A 20144-nucleotide genomic window follows, 5' to 3' on the forward strand; every position below is an offset into this window, starting at 1 on the left:
TTTGATGCAGTGACCCAGAAGCAGAACAGGATCATGACTCAGAGTACCAAACATAGTCTAAATGAGACACAGTGCATTGTAATAGCTAAGAGACTGAACTTTGCATTTGAAAGTCCCTAGTTCGAATTGAACGTCTGACATAAAAAGCTTAGCTCCAATACTTGCAATATGGAGATAATACTGGCCAACTCAAAGAATAAGACCAAGGGTTATAATAATTTGTGTCCATACTCTAAAGTGAAATATTATGCATACAGTTAGTATTATTAATGATACCTTCCTTTCTTTGTGTAAATATAGAATATATTGCATTGTGTTAAACAAGGATACACATCAATCTAACTGACTCTTGATTGGCAAGAGAAGAATATGATATACATTTCAGTAGTAAAATAATAATAATAACACCCTCTAATTTAAAAAAGACAATAGAAAACAGAAGTAGAATGACTGTAGCAAAAAAGGCAAAGTTTGTACCAATAGTAATATGTTCCTAGGGTGCAATCCCAAAACATCTGGAGCACCACTGAATATCATCAGCATCACTATCAGTCAATTGCAAAAGACAGCTTTACTTGGAACAGCTTGTATACTGTGACAATATCTTTAATACTATAAAACAACATCTGCCTACACCAGATCCTGTATTTATTTATCAATCCAGAGTTTATTTTCTTGTCTAACAGTATTGGATTAAATACAAGAGCTGAAGTGGCGCAGTGGTTAGAGTGTGGCACTGTATACTACTTCAGCTGACTGCTAGCTGCAGTTTGGCGATTCAAATCTCACCAGGCTCAAGGTTGACTCAGCCTTTCATCCTTCCGAGGAGGGTAAAATGAGGATCCAGATTGTTGGAGGCAATATGCTGACTCTGTAAACCGCTTAGAGAGGGCTGTAAAAGCACTATGAAGCAGTATATAAGTCTAAGTGATATTGCTATATAATGTTCTTATAATAGGCTGGGCTAAAATGAGAGGGTTGACAAATCATGCAGTTAAAAACATGGCTAAGAGTTAGGTGTGAACCAAGTAACTGTCCACTTAAATGCCCTATACAAGAAATATGTTTGAAATGCAATACGGAGCAAAATGTGAACTTTCAGACTTTTCTTTTTGAACTTCAACATGAGACATGGAAATAGGAAGATATATGTAAGAATTTATCTTATAAAGTATTTTCACCACTGAACTCAGAGCTTCTCAGGCTTTACATTTCTCCAGTTGGACTAGCTCTGAAACTACAGGAAAGAAGCTGTCTCTTATCCCATATATACATTGGTTCAACAGATTGCTCTATATAAAGGTGAAAGTGATTACTGGGACTAAATTAGAATGATTTTTCCCTTGTTCCACAATTCTCTCCCTCCTTTCACTTTTGACAAAATCAGAGTTATTATTATTAGTTGTGCAGCACTTTGGAGTCAATTGCAAAAGTATGCCCAGCCCAGAGGGCACAGGGGGATGAACACAGCCCCCCAGGTAAAGCTCTTGACAGCGGTCATGGGATGGGTGAAACAGCAGTGGAGAGCAACCACAAATTCTGTAAAAAGAGGCAGCTGTGCTGAAGAATTTCAGACATTTGAACATATCAAAAAACCTTTTTGTAATCAAATGTGAAATACAGCGCAGCTATTGCAATCATTTTTTCATTAAAAAATGACAGAAATATTTGGCATTTTAAAGAAAAAAACATTTCAGCTTTGGTTCCAACACTTCTGACAAAGGGAACATTTTAAACAAAAAAAATTAAAATGGTTTCTGGCTATTTTCTTTTCTCTTCTCCTCTCTTTATTTCTGTATATGTAGCTCTTAACCTTGTAAACTGAATGGGCATGATTTAGTGCAGTGTTTTTCAAACTCGACATCTTTAAGATGTGTGGACTTCAATTTCCCAGACAGCAGAATTGAATCCTAAAGTTGCCAAATTTGAAAAATATTAAGAGCCTTGGTAGCACAGTAGTTAGAATGCAGTATTGCAGGCTAATACTGCCCAGGAGTTTGATCCTGTTGGGCTCAAGATTTACTCAGCCTTCCATCCTTCCGAGGTTGGTAAAATGAAGATCTAGATTGTTGGGGCAATGTGCTGACATTTGTAAACTGCTCAGAGAGTGCTGAAAAGCACTATGGAGCTGTATGTAAGTCTACGTGCTATTGCTATTGTTATTAGTGAAATATTTGCTCTCCCTAACCGAAAGGAAGGAGTTCTGCCTTTTAAAAATTATATTTGATCTTTTTTCTCTCTCATATGCTTCTACCTTTAGGCTTCCCTTTGAATTTTAATGTACAGAAAGATATACTTCATTTCCTGGCATCCACTGAGAAAGAGATACCCTAGTACTATGTGGAAACATTTTAGATTTTTTTTTAAAAAAAAGTCCTGAAAATCAATATGCGAGATAACAAAATAAAGCATTGTTTTTAATCTCCTCCATTTTGAAAGGAGGAAATGACTATTAGGATAAGTTTTTTCTTCCAGAAGAAATGCCATACAAACATTATGTCTAGGTATAACCAAAAAAGAAATGTATCAGGATTTTTATATAAATAAAAAGCAATTATAGTATCTTAGGTTTAAGGATGCATCAGAAGGTAAAGAGTGCTGAAAAGGGTTACATCATATTTTCCTTCTTTGCAATTTACAACCATAGCAACTGTATACATTTCTACTCCAACATGCCATTTTGGTATAATGGTTAAGATGCTGGGAGACTGAGAGTTCTAGTTCTCTCTCCCTTAAGCATGAAAGTTAGATTGGGTGACTTTGGGTCAGTCACTCTCTCTCAGCCCAACCCAACCAAACTCAAAAGATTGTTTTTGACAAAAAAAGTAACTTTGCTGCTTTGAATTTTTTGATAAAAAGGGATTTTAAAAAATCTAATAATAATAAACATCATTTAATTCAATTTAGCTTATGCACAAATATATTGATGCAGCCAGTATTGTAATTTATATTTTATATAAACAATATAATGAGCACACTCAGAAAAAAGAATGGTAGCCTCTAAAATTGCCTTTACAAATTTAAGTGTATCCCAGATGTGTAGATTTCAAGTCCCATGGTTCTCATGGTTAGGAAATTTGGAGAATTGAAATCACACATCCAGACATTGTCCAGATTGGGAGAGTCTGCCCTATGAAAATCCTGGGAAAAGTTAACATCATCTTTTGAGTAGAACAGAGCAGGAAAATAATTATGAATAGGGACAGAATGGAGATGAGACTATTTGCTGAAGAGAAAATAAATATGTAAATAAAATAGTATGCAACTTAAAAGAGGAAAAACCAAGGCACCATGGCAAGATCAAAGAAAGGATCGTTGAATCCAAGGCTTTGCTAGGGAAGTTAGTTCTGGACATGGAAGTGAAAGCTATGAAAGCTACTCACCTGAAAGAAAGGTGAGTAGCAAGGACCAGTTAGAAAAGGTAAATGATCCACAGAAAGGCCAGTTTATAACTTTGTTTTATTTCTTCCTTTCTCTTTTCTAGGATTCTATCTTACAGGAGCAGGACAAAGCAATTATTATTGCAATTTAATCATTTATCCTAACTAAAAGTAGGAGTTTCCTCTGCAGAGTAGTTAACTCTTATTTTTTCTACCATGTGTGAAGGTGGAGTTCTGATGGGCAAGCTGGCTGGCATACAAAATCTATAACAATCACAGTTCCTAAATCCTATGATAGGGAGTTGTTATTTGGTGTAGGGCTCAGAAAAGGCAGTGGCAGGTGGGGTGCTTACAATATTTTAAGAAATCTATCAAAAACCATGAGAATTAAACAAATGTGTGTATAAAATTTTGGAGGAATGATCTTAGAAATCTTTGGGAGCTCCATATACTTAGAAGTGGATGAGGCCTCTTTCTATCTTTCCACTAAATATAATTCATCCAGATTTATTGATTATGCAACCAACCCATAAAAAACATCACTGATATCTTGAAAACAAACCACAGCTACTTGTGATAAATGAATATTGTGTGTGACCTGAAACACTGATAATTATTTTATTTATTCACTTTATAGAATTGCTTAATCAAAAAGATTTCAGGCAATGTACAGATAATATAAACAAGTTTATTAAGCAATATGTAAGTAGCAATCATTTACTCAGTTTACAAATTACATTGATGCAGTCTCTTCTATTTTAACACTTTCATGAAGGTCAGAAGAAATGGGGTAAAACTTATTTCTGGACAGATATTCCAGAGGACAGGAGGGGCAATAGAGAAAGCATGCTTTTAGACGCTACACAATGGCATTTTTCTGTAGCTAGGATCTAGAGCATGCCCGCTTGCAAGCTCTTATAGGATGATCACACACGATTGGAGAAAAATGGCCATGTAAATATCTAGGCTTTGAGCCATGAAGGTTTTTATAAGTGATAAACAGTACCTTAAATTGCATCTGGAAACCAACAGGTAATCAGTGTGGTTCATAAGTAAAGGAATTATATGGGTATATTGAAGTACAAATCTATTCAGGTAGCCACACCCCTACTCTGGATGATGTGACCCTCTTTCTAAAGTCACGTGAATCTGTCATAGTTATGAAAATGGTGGCATTGCTAACTTAATATTTGTGAAAAATATATGTGTTATGAATATACTATCAGCCGAGGGTATAACCAAGAGTATTCTATGAGTTCAAAGCATAGAAAGTTTATTATTGCTATCTATACATTAGTCAAACAATGGTCAAAACTAAACTGACGTTAAGTAAAGGTCTTTTCTATCCTACCCTATGGAGTAGAGAGTTGGTCTCTGACAGAAAGCCACTTGAAGAGACTAGAAACATTTGAAATGTGGATTTACAGACGGCTGTTATGAATAAGCTGGGTTGGGGAAGGAAGGAGTGTAGAACATGATTCTAGGTTATAACAGGTGAACATTTTTGAAGAATGCCATATTTAAAATATTTGTAAAGTATCAAATAGAGAACATAATATAATCATTTCATTTCATTTTATTGAGATTTATAGGCCGCCCTTTTCCCTGAGGGGACTCAGGGCGGCTTACAATCAAAGGGAAGGGAGTGCACTATCAAAGACAAACAATATGTGAACAAAAGAAAGAAAATAATAAAACACAACTTGCATTCAACAGTCAACACTCGGGCGGGTAAATTGGGAACCTATCCCCAGACCTGATGGGAGAGCCAGGTCTTGAGGGCTGTGCGGAAGGTCTGGATGGTGGTGAGGGTGCGGATCTCGATGGGGAGGTCGTTCCACAGGGTCGGAGCTGCAACAGAAAAGGCTCTCCTCCGTGTAGTCGCCAGTCGACATTGACTGGCAGATGGAGTGCGGAGGAGGCCCAGTCTGTGCGATCTAATCGGTCGAAGGGAGGTGATCGGCAGAAGGCGGTCTCTCAAGTACCCAGATCCACTACCATGGAGTGCTTTAAAGGTGGTCATCAATACCCTGAAGCGCACCCGGAGATCGACAGGTAGCCAGTGCAGCTCGCGGAGGATGGGTGTAACGTGGGCGAACCGCGGTGCGCCCACTATCATTCGCGCGGCTGCATTCTGGACTAACTGCAGTCGCCGGATGCACTTTAAGGGCAACCCCATGTAGAGCCCATTGCAGTATTCCAGCCTAGAGATCACAAGGGCTCGAGTGACTGTTGCGAGGGCCTCCCGGTTTAGGTAGGGCCGCAACTGACGGACCAGGCGAACCTGGGCAAATGCCCCCCTGGTCACAGCCGACAACTGGTGGTCAAACGTCAGCTGTGGGTCCAGGAGGACTCCTAAGTTGCGGACCCTATCTGAGGGGTATAAAATTTGACCCCCCAGCCTAAGTGTTGGAACATTGGCCAAATTTTTGGGAGGGAAACACAATAGCCACTCGGTCTTGTCCGGGTTGAGTACCAGTTTGTTAGCGCTCATCCAGTTCTTAACGGCCTCAAGACCCTGGTTCATCACGTCCACCGCTTCATTGAGTTGGCACGGGGCGGACAGATACAATTGCGTATCGTCCGCATATTGGTGGTATTTTATCCCGTGCCTCCGAATGATCTCGCCCAGCGGTTTCATGTATAATCAATAAATTTAGAGATACATTCATTAGTCATTGTGTTTGCATTGAGAAGATTATGATAATTTAGAACAAACTAACAATTATGTCTCTAAGAACAGAGAGAATACGTGGATTAATTTCATTGTTCTGAATCCAAATTCTAATGGCTTGGTGGGATACTATTATCTACTTCTCTGTTAACTGCTTTCAAAGACATTAGAGAAAACTAGCCTTGATATTTTATTGTTTACACTGATAACATTTTTTTTAAAACGCCCCTAAAACAAATCCAACACTATCCACACTGAAAACTGTAATTTTGGGTTTTTTAATTATCTAGAAGAAATTGATCACTATTTTTAGGTAGTTATACAATTGAAAAGATGGGAAAAGTACTCAGAAAGCAAATGTTTCCTTTCTTAAAAAAATCAAAGTATGAAATCCCATACACCTTTTCATCTTATTTCGGAGCAAAGAGCAATGAAAAGTAGGATTTCATTTAATTATATTTATTTGTGTGTTTATCAATCATATTTTCAAACTGCCCATATTCCTCAGAGATTTACTACTCATATTACTGTATATTTTCCATACTGATTTGAATATAAAATTACTAATGTGCACAAGCATTTTAGTACTGTAATAAAATAATTTATTCTTTCAGTAACATTTGATAATATTTTAGTTTATGCATATGGTTTTTGATAGTAGATATATTGAACAGTTTGTATAATCATGCTTAAATTAGTTTTCAGGTGTTCACCTCTAATAAAATTACTTTGTGTTTTCTCAGTAACACCTGCAACATTTTAACTGACATAAAGATAACTATGTGCCATATACCAAAAACAATTTACAGCAGTCATAGTCCATTGTTCCAGAAGAGATTATCATTAGAATAAATCCCCTGTAAGTACTCATTTAACTAAGCCTCTTGTTGTCTTATATTTTGCTTCTCACAATGAGAAACACACCTGCTACTTTTATGTACCTACTGTTAGCATAGGAACAAACTTAAGATCAAACTGCCTAAACTATATTTTAAACATTTAGTCTGAAAACACAGATGAAGCGTTTAATGGCTCCTAAACATATCTCTCTCCCTTTGCTGTGCTGAATGGTATTTCCTTGAATTCTACAAGCTTTTGTAGTAAAGATAAAAGTGATGCTAATGTATATGCTTGCTTTATTATAGGCATTTCCAAGAAGACATTTATCTTATTGGATGGGATTTAAAAGGAATATGATGAAGCTGGTGCAGGTTTACAAGAAGGCTATCAGAATAATTAGGTAACTAAGCCTTATGAAGAAAAGTTGAAGTTATTCAATTGGGTGTGGATGTGAAAGACTTAGGGGAGATATAAACATATTCTATACTATACATAGGAAACTGAAACTACTTGAACAAGGAGGAACTAGCTGAAAATTACAGAAAGGCACTCAGGCTGATTATTAGAAGGAATTTCTTAATGATAAAGGACATTTAGTAATAGAACTGTACTAAAATTAGTAGTAGATTTTTCCTTGCTGAAGGATTGTAAACAGAAGGTAAGTAGGAACTTGTTGCAGATGACTTTCTGAATTTAGAGTTGGACGGTTGTTCCATTATATATAAGACTTTCATTTACATAAACGGGGAAGGAAGGCAAAGATATGAAAGTAGGTTATAAAAACAAATGAACGGAAATTAATGGAAATTTTAGTACATTAAGATGTTAGTCTATCATTGATCTAGCAGAGAGAAATAAGCATTGCTATTGTGAGAAATAAAAACTCTTAATTTGCTAAATTGTGATGAAAACCATCAGTGTAATTCTGTAATTAATTCTTAAACTACATATGCCAGAAAATTGTTCTGAGGTATCACATAAGAACCTTTAAGGGGAAGATTGACCTAATCTGAAACTGATGAGGTCTGAACTCCAATGTATTTAGACAGCTTGATTAAAAATAAATTATCCATGTATCCACCCAGTCAATCACTGTATAAAAATTCTCAATAAACTTACAGAAAACTCACTGTTTTGGCTATCTTTCTAGAAATAAATAGATTAATGAGGTTTATGAGGTTTTATTTGCATTTGTAGGCCGCCCTTTTCCCTGAGGGGACTCAGGGCGGCTCACAGAAAACCAGGGAAAGGGGAAATACAACATTGAGACAACAACACATAATAAAATAATGAGCAACATGCATACAACATTCGGGCGGGGTAGAAATCCTTATCCCCAGGCCTGACGGGCGAGCCAGTTCTTCAAGGCAGTGCGGAAGGCCTGGACGGTGGAGAGGGTACGAATCTCCACGGGGAGCTCGTTCCAAAGGGTCGGGGCTACTGCTGAGAAGGCCCTCCTCCTTGTGGTTGCCAGCCGACACTGGCTGGCCGATGGAATGCGGAGGAGGCCTAATCTATGGGATCTTATAGGTCGTAGGGAGGTAATTGGCAGAAGGCGGTCTCTCAAGTATCCAGATCCACTGCCATGTAGGGCTTTATGGGTGATCAATAGCACCTTGAAGCGCATCCGGAGATTGACAGGTAGCCAGCGCAACTCGCGGAGGATAGGTGTAATGCGGGTGAATCGGGGTGCACCCGCAATCACTCGCGCGGCTGCGTTCTGTACTAGCTGAAGTCGCCGGATGCTCCTCAAGGGCAGCCCCATGTAGAGCACGTTGCAGTATTCCAGCCTAGAGGTCACAAGGGCCCGAGTGACTGTTGTGAGGGCCTCCCGGTTCAGGTAGGGTCGCAACTGGCGCACCAGGCGTACCTGGGCGAATGCCCCCCTGGTCACAGCCGCTATATGATGGTCGAATGACAGCTGTGGATCCAGGAGGACTCCCAAGTTGCGGACCCTCTCTGAGGGGTGTAAAATTTGACCCCCCAGCCTGAGTGTTGGATTATTGGCCAAATCTTTGGGAGGAAAACACAACAGCCACTCGGTCTTTTCCGGGTTGAGCACAAGCTTGTTAATCCTCATCCAGTCCATGACGGCTTCAAGCCCCCGGTCCATCACGTCAACCGCTTCATTGATTTGGCACGGGGCGGACAGATACAATTGAGTATCGTCCGCATATTGATGGTATCTGATCCCGTGCCTACGGATGATCTCTCCCAGCGGTTTCATGTAGATGTTAAATAGTAGGGGGGATAAGACCGAACCCTGCGGCACCCCATATTTTAGGGGCCTTGGGGACGATCTCTGCCCTCCCACTAACACCGACTGCGACCTGTCCGAGAGGTAGGAGGAGAACCACCGTAACACGGTGCCCCCCACTCCCACCTCCCGCAGTCGTCGCAGAAGGATACCATGGTCGATGGTATCGAAAGCCGCTGAGAGGTCAAGGAGGACCAGGATGGAGGGATGTCCTTCATCTCTGGCTCTCCAAAGATCATCCATCAATGCGACCAAAGCGGTTTCCATGCTGTAACCGGGTCTGAAGCCTGACTGGAAGGGGTCTAGATAGTCTGCTTCCTCCAAGGACCGTTGGAGCTGGAAGGCCACCACCTTCTCAACAACCTTCCCCAGAAAGGGGAGGTTGGAGACCGGGCGATAGTTGTTAAGGACAGCTGGATCCAAGGATGGTTTCTTCAGGAGGGGTCTCACCACCGCCGCTTTCAGTGCGGCGGGGAAGTTCCCCTCCCGAAGGGAGGCGGTTACAACCGCCTGGATCCAGCCTCGTGTCACCTCACTGCAGTTAGAAACCAGCCATGAGGGACACGGATCCAGGACACAGGTGGAGGAACTCACAGCTCTCATGGCCTTGTCCACATCCCCGGGGGTAACCTCCTGAAACTCAACCCAGAGCTGTTCTACTTGGTCCCCCTGTGCCTCGGCTGGAACTGCAGGTGTGGAGTCCAAGTCCGTCCGAAACCGAGCAATTTTGTCCGCTAAGAATTGGGCATATTCTTCAGCTCTGCCCTGCAAGGGTTCCCCCGTCTCCCTTTTGTTCAATAGGGAGCGGGTTATCCTAAACAGGGCGGCTGGACGGGACTCAGCGGATGCGACCAGGGAGGCTATGTGTGATCTTTTAGCTGCCCTAAGTGCCCTAGTATATTCCCTGGTGCAGGTGGTTACCATTGCTCGGTTCGATGCGGACTTATCGGACCTCCAACGGTGCTCTAGGCATCTCCTCCGGCGCTTCATCTCCCGGAGCTCCTCGGTGAACCAAGGGGGTCTCCGGGATCCGCCGCCTCGGAGGGGCCGCAGTGGCGCAATCCGGTCGAGGGCCTCTGACGCTGCCAAGTGCCACGCAGCAGCCAGAGTCTCTGCCGGACTGTGGGCGAAAGTGTCAGGAATAACCCCAAGCTCTGTCTGGAACCTTGCTGGCTCCATAAGACGCCTGGGGCGGAACCACCTGGTCGGTTCCTCCTCCCTACAGTGGGGGTTTGGCCTCCGGAAGTCGAGCCTCAGTAGGCAATGGTCTGACCACGACAGGGGTATGATGTCACTCCCCCTCAGACCAAGATCACCCATCCACTGCTCCGAGAGAAATACGAGGTCAAGCATGTGTCCCGCTGAATGGGTTGGGCCTCGGATTACTTGAGCCAAGCCCATGGCTGTCATGGAAGCCATGAACTCCTGCGCCCCATCAGAGTTTTCACCGAGCGACGGCAAATTAAAGTCCCCCAGGACCATCAACCTAGGGAACTCAATTGCCAGCTCGGCTACCGACTCGAGGAGCGAGGGGAGGGCTGCTGCAACGCTGTTGGGAGGCAGGTACGTTAGCAGCAAACCCACTTGACCCTTGAGGTCCAACTTTAACAGCAAGGACTCACACCCGACAATCTCCGGAGCAGGGACCCTACGAGGAACTAACGACTCCCGGATAACAACGGCCACACCCCCACCCCTTCCCTGGGCTCTCGGCTGGTGCAGCACCTGAAATCCTTCTGGGCACAGCTCTACAAGGGGGACTCCTCCCTCTGGGCCCAGCCAGGTTTCAGTAATACATGCCAGGTCTGCCCTCTCGTCTAAAATTAAGTCCCGGACGAGAGGTGCTTTATGTACAACAGACCTGGCATTTAGCGACAACAGCCTGAGACCAGGGTCCTGACTACTTGCGCCATCTGGTCTTGGAGTGGGACTCCTAGGGCCGGAAGGAGGGATCTCTGTGATGTAGCGAACCCTCCTTCCCCGGTAATGGCCTGCCCTAAAGTCCCCGCCGTATCTGCCCCTCCCTGTTACGACCGCAATACCCCGACCCTCTCCCGTGTCTTTAGTCCCCTCAACCACCCCCATAGCCCCCGCAATTCCCGGCAGGTCCTCCGAATCAAGCACACTCATTTATACACTCAAGCAATCCCCACGTAATAATTAAAAACACATAAAAAATACAACAATCATGGAATAATAAAAGTGGGATCATCCAGTTCACACATACAGTCACATGCACTCACCATACCATTTAAAAATTTGCGCAGCGTGCGTAGATCTTATAAAAGAATATATATAGAAGGGGAGGTAGCATTTCTTCCCTTCTTACGTAGTTGGGAAGGTCCCAAAAGTTCTTATCTAATGTTCTTATCTACATACGTGCAAAAACAACACATTCAAATATAATCTTAAACCATTAAGTAAGCAATTTAATTTTTCTCATCTTACCTACCCAATTGGATTCTATACCTTTATAAGCGAAACGCTGCTTGCACACACATCAAGAATCTCCCCAGAGCGGAAGAGAATCCTGCTACATATGCATAAACATGAACTAGAATAGTCTAGAGAATAAAATTATGAATACCATTCATTCAGTTACAAAACAATAGAGATCTAGGACACATGTCCCTCAAGGATTTATTTTGAAACAGAAAAAACAAGAAATTCCACAAGTTTCTAACAGCACTTAGACATGAAAGAATAATTCTATTTAAAATCATAAACTCAAATAAATAGCTATCTCCTGTCATATGTATTTTATATTATAATGTCCTTCTGGTACACATGCACACAATTCTCAATGCCAATGGAAGATTTGTAATCAAAAAGATTACAGAGGAAACAGAAAATTTAAGGTAATTTAAAAATGTGCCTTTGTATCTCTAAATATTTAGGAATTTCCTCCTTTAACTGATATTGAAATGAATCTTGCATTTCTTGCATCTTCTCTGTTAGGAATGTCTGCTTGTATTCTTTGGCAGATGTACTGAATAAAGTCAGATTCTAACAGTGTGACCTCCTTCTTTTCTCCTAGTCTCTGGGGTATAATAAAATCAAAGACACAATTCCACAACAGTTAATGAAGCTTAACTTCACAGTCGCTTAATTACCAATGCTTTACACTAACTACTGGCATCATACTTCTCTTTGAGCTATTTTAAATGCTGGAGGAATACTACTGTGCTATTATTTAGTAATATAATCCATGTTGTATGTGGAAAGCCCACTTCGATCCTTCCATTTTTTTAAAAAAAATATTGCTGAAAATTATAATGATTTATTTATGCATCTTCAAATCTGTTCTGATAAGCATTCACTGATTTGTCAGCCTGATAAATCTACAATTGCAGTTAAAACTGTAACTATCAATTAATGCTTGAAGTTATATTTATACAGTAATACTTCAAAGCTGAACAAATAACTTTGCTATTTTTATTAGTACATGCAGAATGATATATTAAAAAGAATAACAAAATAATTGAACACTTATTGCTCATTAAAGAAATGTCCATAAAATTTATTTCTAGCAATGTTTATTTTGATGAACATTGTCAGGAGCTTCTAGACAGATGGTTCATAATACTGGAGTTATTCTAACTCTGTACCTGAACAGATTTTCTATAGCAAGAAAAATATGGTAGAAACGAGGAAAAAAATGGGAAATTTTCCAATGGAGGACATAATTTGATCATGTTTGGCACAGAGATGAATCTGCAGCATGGTGGTGTTGCTCTGATTGCTCTATGCTGACTCTCAATTCTGTCCATGGTTTTTATGTGTCACTCACTTTTTGCATTCCTGGTTTGAGAACAAAATAAATTGTGGGTCTGAGTGGGGTGTCAAAAATGTGTTAGCTATGCCCATAGACTCATCAGAACTGTGTGAAGCTCATTTACTGGTGAACCATTATTAAAAACATAACCTTCTATGAGCTGCTGCTCACGTCATCAGATGCTGCACTCATGAAACCTTATGCCTTTCAAAATGTATTAGTCCTAAAAACTCCAAAGCACCTGACTCTTGATTTGTTGTTATCATATACTGAAACAGACATTTCCTAAAAGGATAAACCTTTATTTTGTTTATTTCTATATTGCCAATCCCAGAATAAAAATTGAAAAAAGGGAAAATTACCTTAATTAAGCACATAATAATAAATGCAAAAGTTCTTAAATACAGTAAATAAGGTAAAGGTTCTCCACACACATATGTTCTAGTTGTTCTTGACTCTAGGGGGCGGTGCTCATCTCTGTTTCAAAGCCGAAGAGCCAGTGTGTCTGAAGACGTCTCCGTGGTCATGTGAACGGCATGACTAAGCACCGAAGGCACACGGAATACTGCTGCCTTCGAACCAAGGTGGTCCCTATTTTTCTACTTGCATTTTTACATGCTTTTAAACTGCTAGGTTGGCAGAAGCTGGGACAAGTAACATGAGCTCACTCCGTTACTCAGTGCTAGGGATTTGAACCGCTGAACTGCTGACCTTTTTGATTGACAAGCTTAGCGTCTTAGCCACTGAGTCACTGCATTCCTTAAAATACAGCAAATACAATCGTTCTAAAATGGTTCATTAAAACAACAACAACAACAGACAATCTGAGAATAGATTAGATGTTCCAGTAAAATACTGAAGATAGAGACCCAAATACAGAACCCCTCCCTCCAAACAAATGCAAATAGGGAACTACAAGTAAGAAAGTCCAATTTCTGACTAGTACACAATGAACCGAACTAATTTCTGGGGGCCAGAAACAAGGTCTCTGTGTTCTGGAATATCAGAGACAGTGATCCTTCAAATGTGAGTCTCTTAAAGCTTTATATAACAGTGCCAGTACTTTTAAATTTAACCTGATAACTAAGAGAAAACCAATGTTGCTTACAGGATTATTATGACACAACCTATTTAGAAGAACAAATTTAAAAGGGTAACTGAACTCTGCATGAAGTGTAGCTTCTGGAATTTGTTTAAAGTAGTCTAATAGTTAACATTCTGAGCCCTGATCATGCTGTTCAGGAGGGCCCAGCCGTTTTCTTGAAGTTCATCCTTTAAACTGAAAGTTTATGAAGTGTGGTGTTCTGAACTACATGGATTTGCTTTGTAGTGTGGCCATGTCTAAAACATTGCAAACTATCTCCCAAGCAGTTTGGAGGAACACAGTATTCTTGAATTCTGTGGGATGTTCCATTCTTGTAAATGGAAGTTTTACATGTACAGGTAGTCCTCGACATATGATCATAAGGGATCCCAAAATTTCTGTAGTCGAGACATTTATTAAATGAGTTTTGCCCCATTTTACAACCTTTCTTGCCACAGTTGTTAAGTGAATCAATGCAGTTGGTAAGTTAGCAAGTTGGTTGTGAAGTGAATCTGGTTTCCCCATTGACTTTGCTTGTCAGGTCGCAAAAGGGGATCACGTGACACAAGGACATCGCAACGGTCATAAATATGAACCAATTGTCAAGCATTTCAATTATGATCACATGATTATAGGGATATTGCAAAGGTCATAGCAGTGAAAAATGATCATAAGTCATTTTTCCCAGTGCCATTGTAACATTGAATGTCTCTAAATAAATTGTTGTAAGTCAAGGACTTTCAGGAAGTGTAGTAGATTAACCCTGGTTACAGACTCTTGCAAATGAAGTTTATTCATTTAGTTCAGTTCATATGCGTTTATTGAGAGATGGAGTCAAGAACAGGTGTGGCCCTGTTCCTTTTGATGTAATGCTATCTTTCTAAGTCCTAGACTTAAAAATCAACTAACCAGAACACTTTTGTTTTCTCTAGATTCAGCTTTAGTTTTCTGGCCCTCATCCAGTTCAGCACTACCTCCAGGCATCTGTCAAAAACTTGTACAACCTACCTTGATTCAGGTGGAAAGGAGAAAAAGAGAGTGAGTTGGCATCTAGGTATTGAACTAACAATGTTGTTAAAAATAGCCATTCTGAATTAAAGATATGTCACTCTTTAATATTTTATCAGACTTTTAGGGTATGGTCTCAGTCAACCTCATATATTTTTCCTTTAGTCACTAATACTTCAGTATATAAAATATAGATATGTGAAAAATTAGATACTATAATCCATTTTTATTTTAGTTTTCCATATTTTTAAATTAATGAAGGAAAATCTTAGAAACATCTCATGAATAAAATAGAATGAATGCCATACAGAGTAACAGTAAGCAAAGCTACAGAAAGAAAAAATCTGAAGCCTATTATTTTTAAAATCTAACATTAAAATATAAAAATATTACAACTTAAATTTAAAAACCCTGAAAAGATCAAGGTCCATAACGGCAAAAAGATATTTCCAAAAGCACTGATATTCTGGATATACACATAACACAAAATTTAATTCCAATTAAATCATTTGGAAAGTCCAGTTCATATCAAGGGTCCTAATGTAAGTGAGAGAAGACACCATTCTGAGCACAGTATGAAAATAATTGTACCAGTATCACCTTGCTCCTTTGCCTGTATACCTTCGCAGCTAGTCTTGTAAGCTGGAATACAACTGCAGGCTTCAGACTGCTACCCTTTGGCTTCAAAGCTGCAACTGCCTGAATGCTGTGTGAGGCATTCACCACTGTTCAGCATTCCAGTATCTTCTCTAACCAGTGTTTTGTATTCCTTCATCCAGTGTAGTTTACAGAAGTCTTTCTAAGAGCTCTTTGTGAATGCTATTTTTAAAATGTATGTAATGAAAGGAACATTGTAGCTCTTGTGGTTAGGCCACTGGGTTGGAGGTTAGAAGTGTTCCAATATCTCAGGGGTTGCCACAAAGAAGAGGGAGTCAAACTATTTTCCAAGGCACCTGAGGGTAGAACAAGAAGCAATGGGTGGAAACTAATCAAGGAGAGAAGCAACTTAGAACTGAGGAGAAATTTCCTGACAGTTAGAACAATTAATCAGTGCAACAGCTTGCCTCCAGAAGTTATGAATGCCCCAACATTCGAAGTCTTTAAGAAGATGTTGGATAGCCATTTGTCTGGAATGGTATAGGGTTTTCTGCCTAGGCAGGGGGTTGGACTAGAAGACCTCCAAGGTCCCTTCCAACTCTGCTATTGTATTATTGTATCATTATTGTAAGTCCACATTGGAGACCCAAGTGGTGCCGTGGAGCAGGGTTAGCTCTTGTCCTTTGTTTCAGTTCCTGCAAGGAACATGGGCATCCCCACTTAATCCTGTCAACCTGAAAGCACCTTGTTGCTTTTGACACAAGTACAAAAATATGTAATTCATTATAGAGAGATTCACCTTATTCCTTTGCAATTTCTTATGTTGGCTCATAAGTATATGAATGAAAGAGACAAATGTGTTTTTTTTAATTGTTTAAAACTTTATGTATATATTTCTAAGGGATTTTGAACAGGAGTGTAATTTTTCAAAGATGTCCCATCTTAATGCTGACTTCCTACAGAAGCTTTGACTACAATAGACACGTATATGTTTTCAAAAGATAATGGCTAAATTACTGGGTAATCATATAACATACCATAAGCAGCTGATGGGACATTTCTATTTTCTACTTGCCTTTTAGTTACATAGTTTAAAGATAATTATGGTATAAACAATCTTTCTTTCTTTCTTTCTTTCTTTCTTTCTTTCTTTCTTTCTTTCTTTCTTTCTAGAATAGGGAATATTTTTCTTGATTACAGAAAAACTATAAATTCCCATTTAAAATTAAAAGTAGCTACTGTACTATTCAATATATGTATAAAAGTGACCAATATGCTAGGCAGCAAAGGAATGATTGATAATTATCATGAAAGTCAATGACAATAGAAATTTTAAAATCCACACTTATATAGATTTTCAATTCTCAAAATTCTCAGGAACCTACATCACAGCATCAAATTACAGCTGAAATGTACTGTTTTATCAGATATCTAACATAGACTATTTCTTCTAAGATTTTTGTACAGTATGTAAATAGTTTTGAAGAAAAGCCAATTTTATGACATAGTAAAATTGTTTAGAAAATAGTCATAATATAGCAATTAACACACACATAAAATGTTTTCATCTGTAAGAATAATATATATAAGGAGTAAAATGAATATGTAAGCAATAAAATATATAAGCAATAAAAACAAAGTATTACAAAATAAATACTCCAAAGAGTTCTATCAATCAATCAGAATAGAGCTGGAAGGGATCTTGAAGGTTTTCTAGTTCTGCCCCTGCTCAAGCAGGAGACACTATACCATTTGAGACAAGTGGCTGTCCAGTCTCTTCTTAAAAACCCCAAGTGATGAAACACCAACAACTTTGGAAGGCAAGCTGTTTCACTGGTTTATTGTCCCCACTATTGCAAGTTTCTCCTTAATTCCAGGTTGCTTCTCTCCTTGATTAGTTTCAATCCATGGTTTCTTGTCTTCCTATCCTCTGGTGCTTTGGAAAATAAATTGACTCCCTCCTCTTTGTGGCAGCCTCTCAAATACTGGAATACTGTTATCATGTCTCCCCTAGACTAGCCAAACCCAAATCCTGCAACCATTTGTCATATATTACGGACTCCAGGCTTTCAATCATCTTAGTTGCTCTTCTTTGCACTGTTTAAAACTATAACTTAGGTTATTTACCAACTTGTTTTCTGGAGCTTGGGATCATATTCTCCAGCATTCTCTCTTCTAATTTTTCTAACAGCAAATCACTTTTGGGATAGACTGGGCTAAAATAGTATAACTGGCCTAACATTGTTCATTCTATGGCTTAAAGTAGACTTGAACCAGGATTTTTCCAGTCATAATCCAATAACTTAGTCATTATACCATACTGGATCACTTAATTAATTAAATTAATTAGTTAATTCCAATTAAATGTCCTATGAAAAACCGCACGTATACTGTACTAAAATATTATGAATGCATAATTTTGTGTAACATTTTAGTTGTGCAACTTGCTAATAAGATTGCATGCACAAATTGTGTTCAGTTCTAGGACATTTTCACAAATTACCTTTCTTCTCCACCAACTGTTCTATAAAAAGTTTAATACAGTACATGGATGCAATCTTTTGAGGGGAAGGAAAGCATAAAAAATTATTGTGCAAACTTAGGCAATACCCTCCAACCAGAGTTTTGCAGCTCTGGAGCTCTCTCTAGCCACATCTGTATAAAACCATAATGAAGTGGGTAACAGAAGGGGCTGTAGGGTAAACCCAAACAAACTCACTATAATTATGCCCCACCCCCAGGTCCCTGTTCCTTCCACTCTGCATTACTGCTATACCTATTCTGGTCCTCAATTTACTTCTCTGCTAAGAGGGAAAATCTGTATTTTTTCGTATTTACTTCCCACAATCCACTTCTGTTATCCAACTTCAAACTACTAGGCTTAATTTCAACACTGAATGAACATGATGATGACAATACAGAACATGATGAGAATAATACATGTTGCATAAAAAGGATTAGTCAATCATTTTTATATCGTGTGACAAGCCAAAATCTTCAAATTCACATGTGATTTTATTATTGCAGTTTCTTGAATATAACATAATATTGACTTTTTCTCTCTTTTTTATTTCTCTGCATTGTCTAAATTAATCAATCAAAAATTAGCATATTCTAGAATATTAGTAGAGATGAAAATACTCTGGTTTATGATAAGAGAATTGCTAGTCTTAATACAAACATTAAGAAACATTCATATGGAAGAAACTTTTCTTTACCTTTAGAATAATACCAGGTTCCTCTTTATCTGAAGCAATAAATAAATTATGCCCGCAAACTACTCCTTCTGCAAGGAAATTCTTGAACAAAAGATTGGAGTAAACACCATATACATCTTCCTCTGCAGAAAAAATATACATGTTATTAGAAAATAGACATATTACTAGGAAGGGAAACATGCTTGCTATTATTTACTTTAGTGTCTGGCATCTACAGAGGTCATGAAATCCTGATATACAACACAACTAAAATAAACTATACATACAAACACAAATATAAGTTAAATAAATCATCAGCATATATATGGATGAATGTATGAAGAATGTGGACAATATAGTATATGAGATAACATGTTAAATTAAGGTAAAACCATAACAAAAACACCATAATAGGGCACTCTAGAATCGCAATAGGGTAGGATACAATAGGATAGATGTTACAATTCAATATCTAAGAGAGCTGACCATCTGAATCAGGGGTCCTCAAACTACAGCCTGCAGGCCACATACAGTGTACTGAAACCATTAATCCAGGGCCATGAGGCTGCCTTGCCCACATCACCCCGCCACCTGCTGACCCCCACTCTTTGGCTGACAGCAAGACTTACCTTTGCGAGCCACGCGGGCTGGAACTGGAAGGTAAGGCCAACGTTTTGGGCCTGCATAGGTTCTGGAGGTGGGAGAGGTGAAAAACAGGGCGCGCAGACACCCCGGGAGGCAAGAAAACAGGCTGCTTTAGCCTGGTTTTGGCTTGCAGAGACTTTCTGGAGATGGGGGAGATGAAAGACGGGGCACACAGACATTCCTGGAGGCCAAGAAATGGCCCATTTAAACCGATTGTGGGCCCAAAATGGGCCATTTTAGTCGGTTTTTGGCCTGCAGAATGCTTCTGGAGGCAGGGGAGGTGAAAAGTGGGTCCATTTTTCACCTCCCCCATCTCCAGAAGATAAACAGAGAGAAAGAGAGAGAGATAGACAGAGGGAGGGAGACAGACAGACAGACAGAGACACAGAGAGACAGACAGACAGACAAAAGACACACAGAAAGAGATGTTGATTGTAAGCTCCTTGGGGCTGCAAAACTGAGTTTCCTGAAGCGGACCACTAGATTCCTAAACAAGTGAAAAAACCAATCTAGTAAAAAGAAAAGTCAACCAAAAGAGCAACATGCAAACAAAAGCGCCCCCCCAAAAAAAAAACAACCCCAGGAGCAAAACAAATTAAAGTTTAATTTGTATGCATTGTAAATGAACTGTTAAATTGGCCATGCCCATCTAATCACATGAGCCAGCCACGCTCAAGTCACATGGCC

The 20144-nt window shown here is 39.5% G+C and overlaps 1 protein-coding gene across 2 annotated transcripts in view; it reads right to left on the reverse strand.

Annotated features, from left to right (window-relative positions):
* Positions 1-20144, reverse strand: part of ELP4 (elongator acetyltransferase complex subunit 4) — a 139265-nt gene that overhangs the window by 94899 nt on the left and 24222 nt on the right. For both annotated transcript variants that reach the window (XM_032224210.1, XM_032224218.1), the window contains exon 3: positions 18834-18955. In XM_032224210.1, coding sequence (XP_032080101.1) covers positions 18834-18955 — 122 coding nt within the window. The remainder of the gene's footprint in view (positions 1-18833; positions 18956-20144) is intronic.

This window comes from Thamnophis elegans, chromosome 1 (assembly GCF_009769535.1).
Source record: "Thamnophis elegans isolate rThaEle1 chromosome 1, rThaEle1.pri, whole genome shotgun sequence".
NCBI lineage: Eukaryota > Metazoa > Chordata > Lepidosauria > Squamata > Colubridae > Thamnophis > Thamnophis elegans.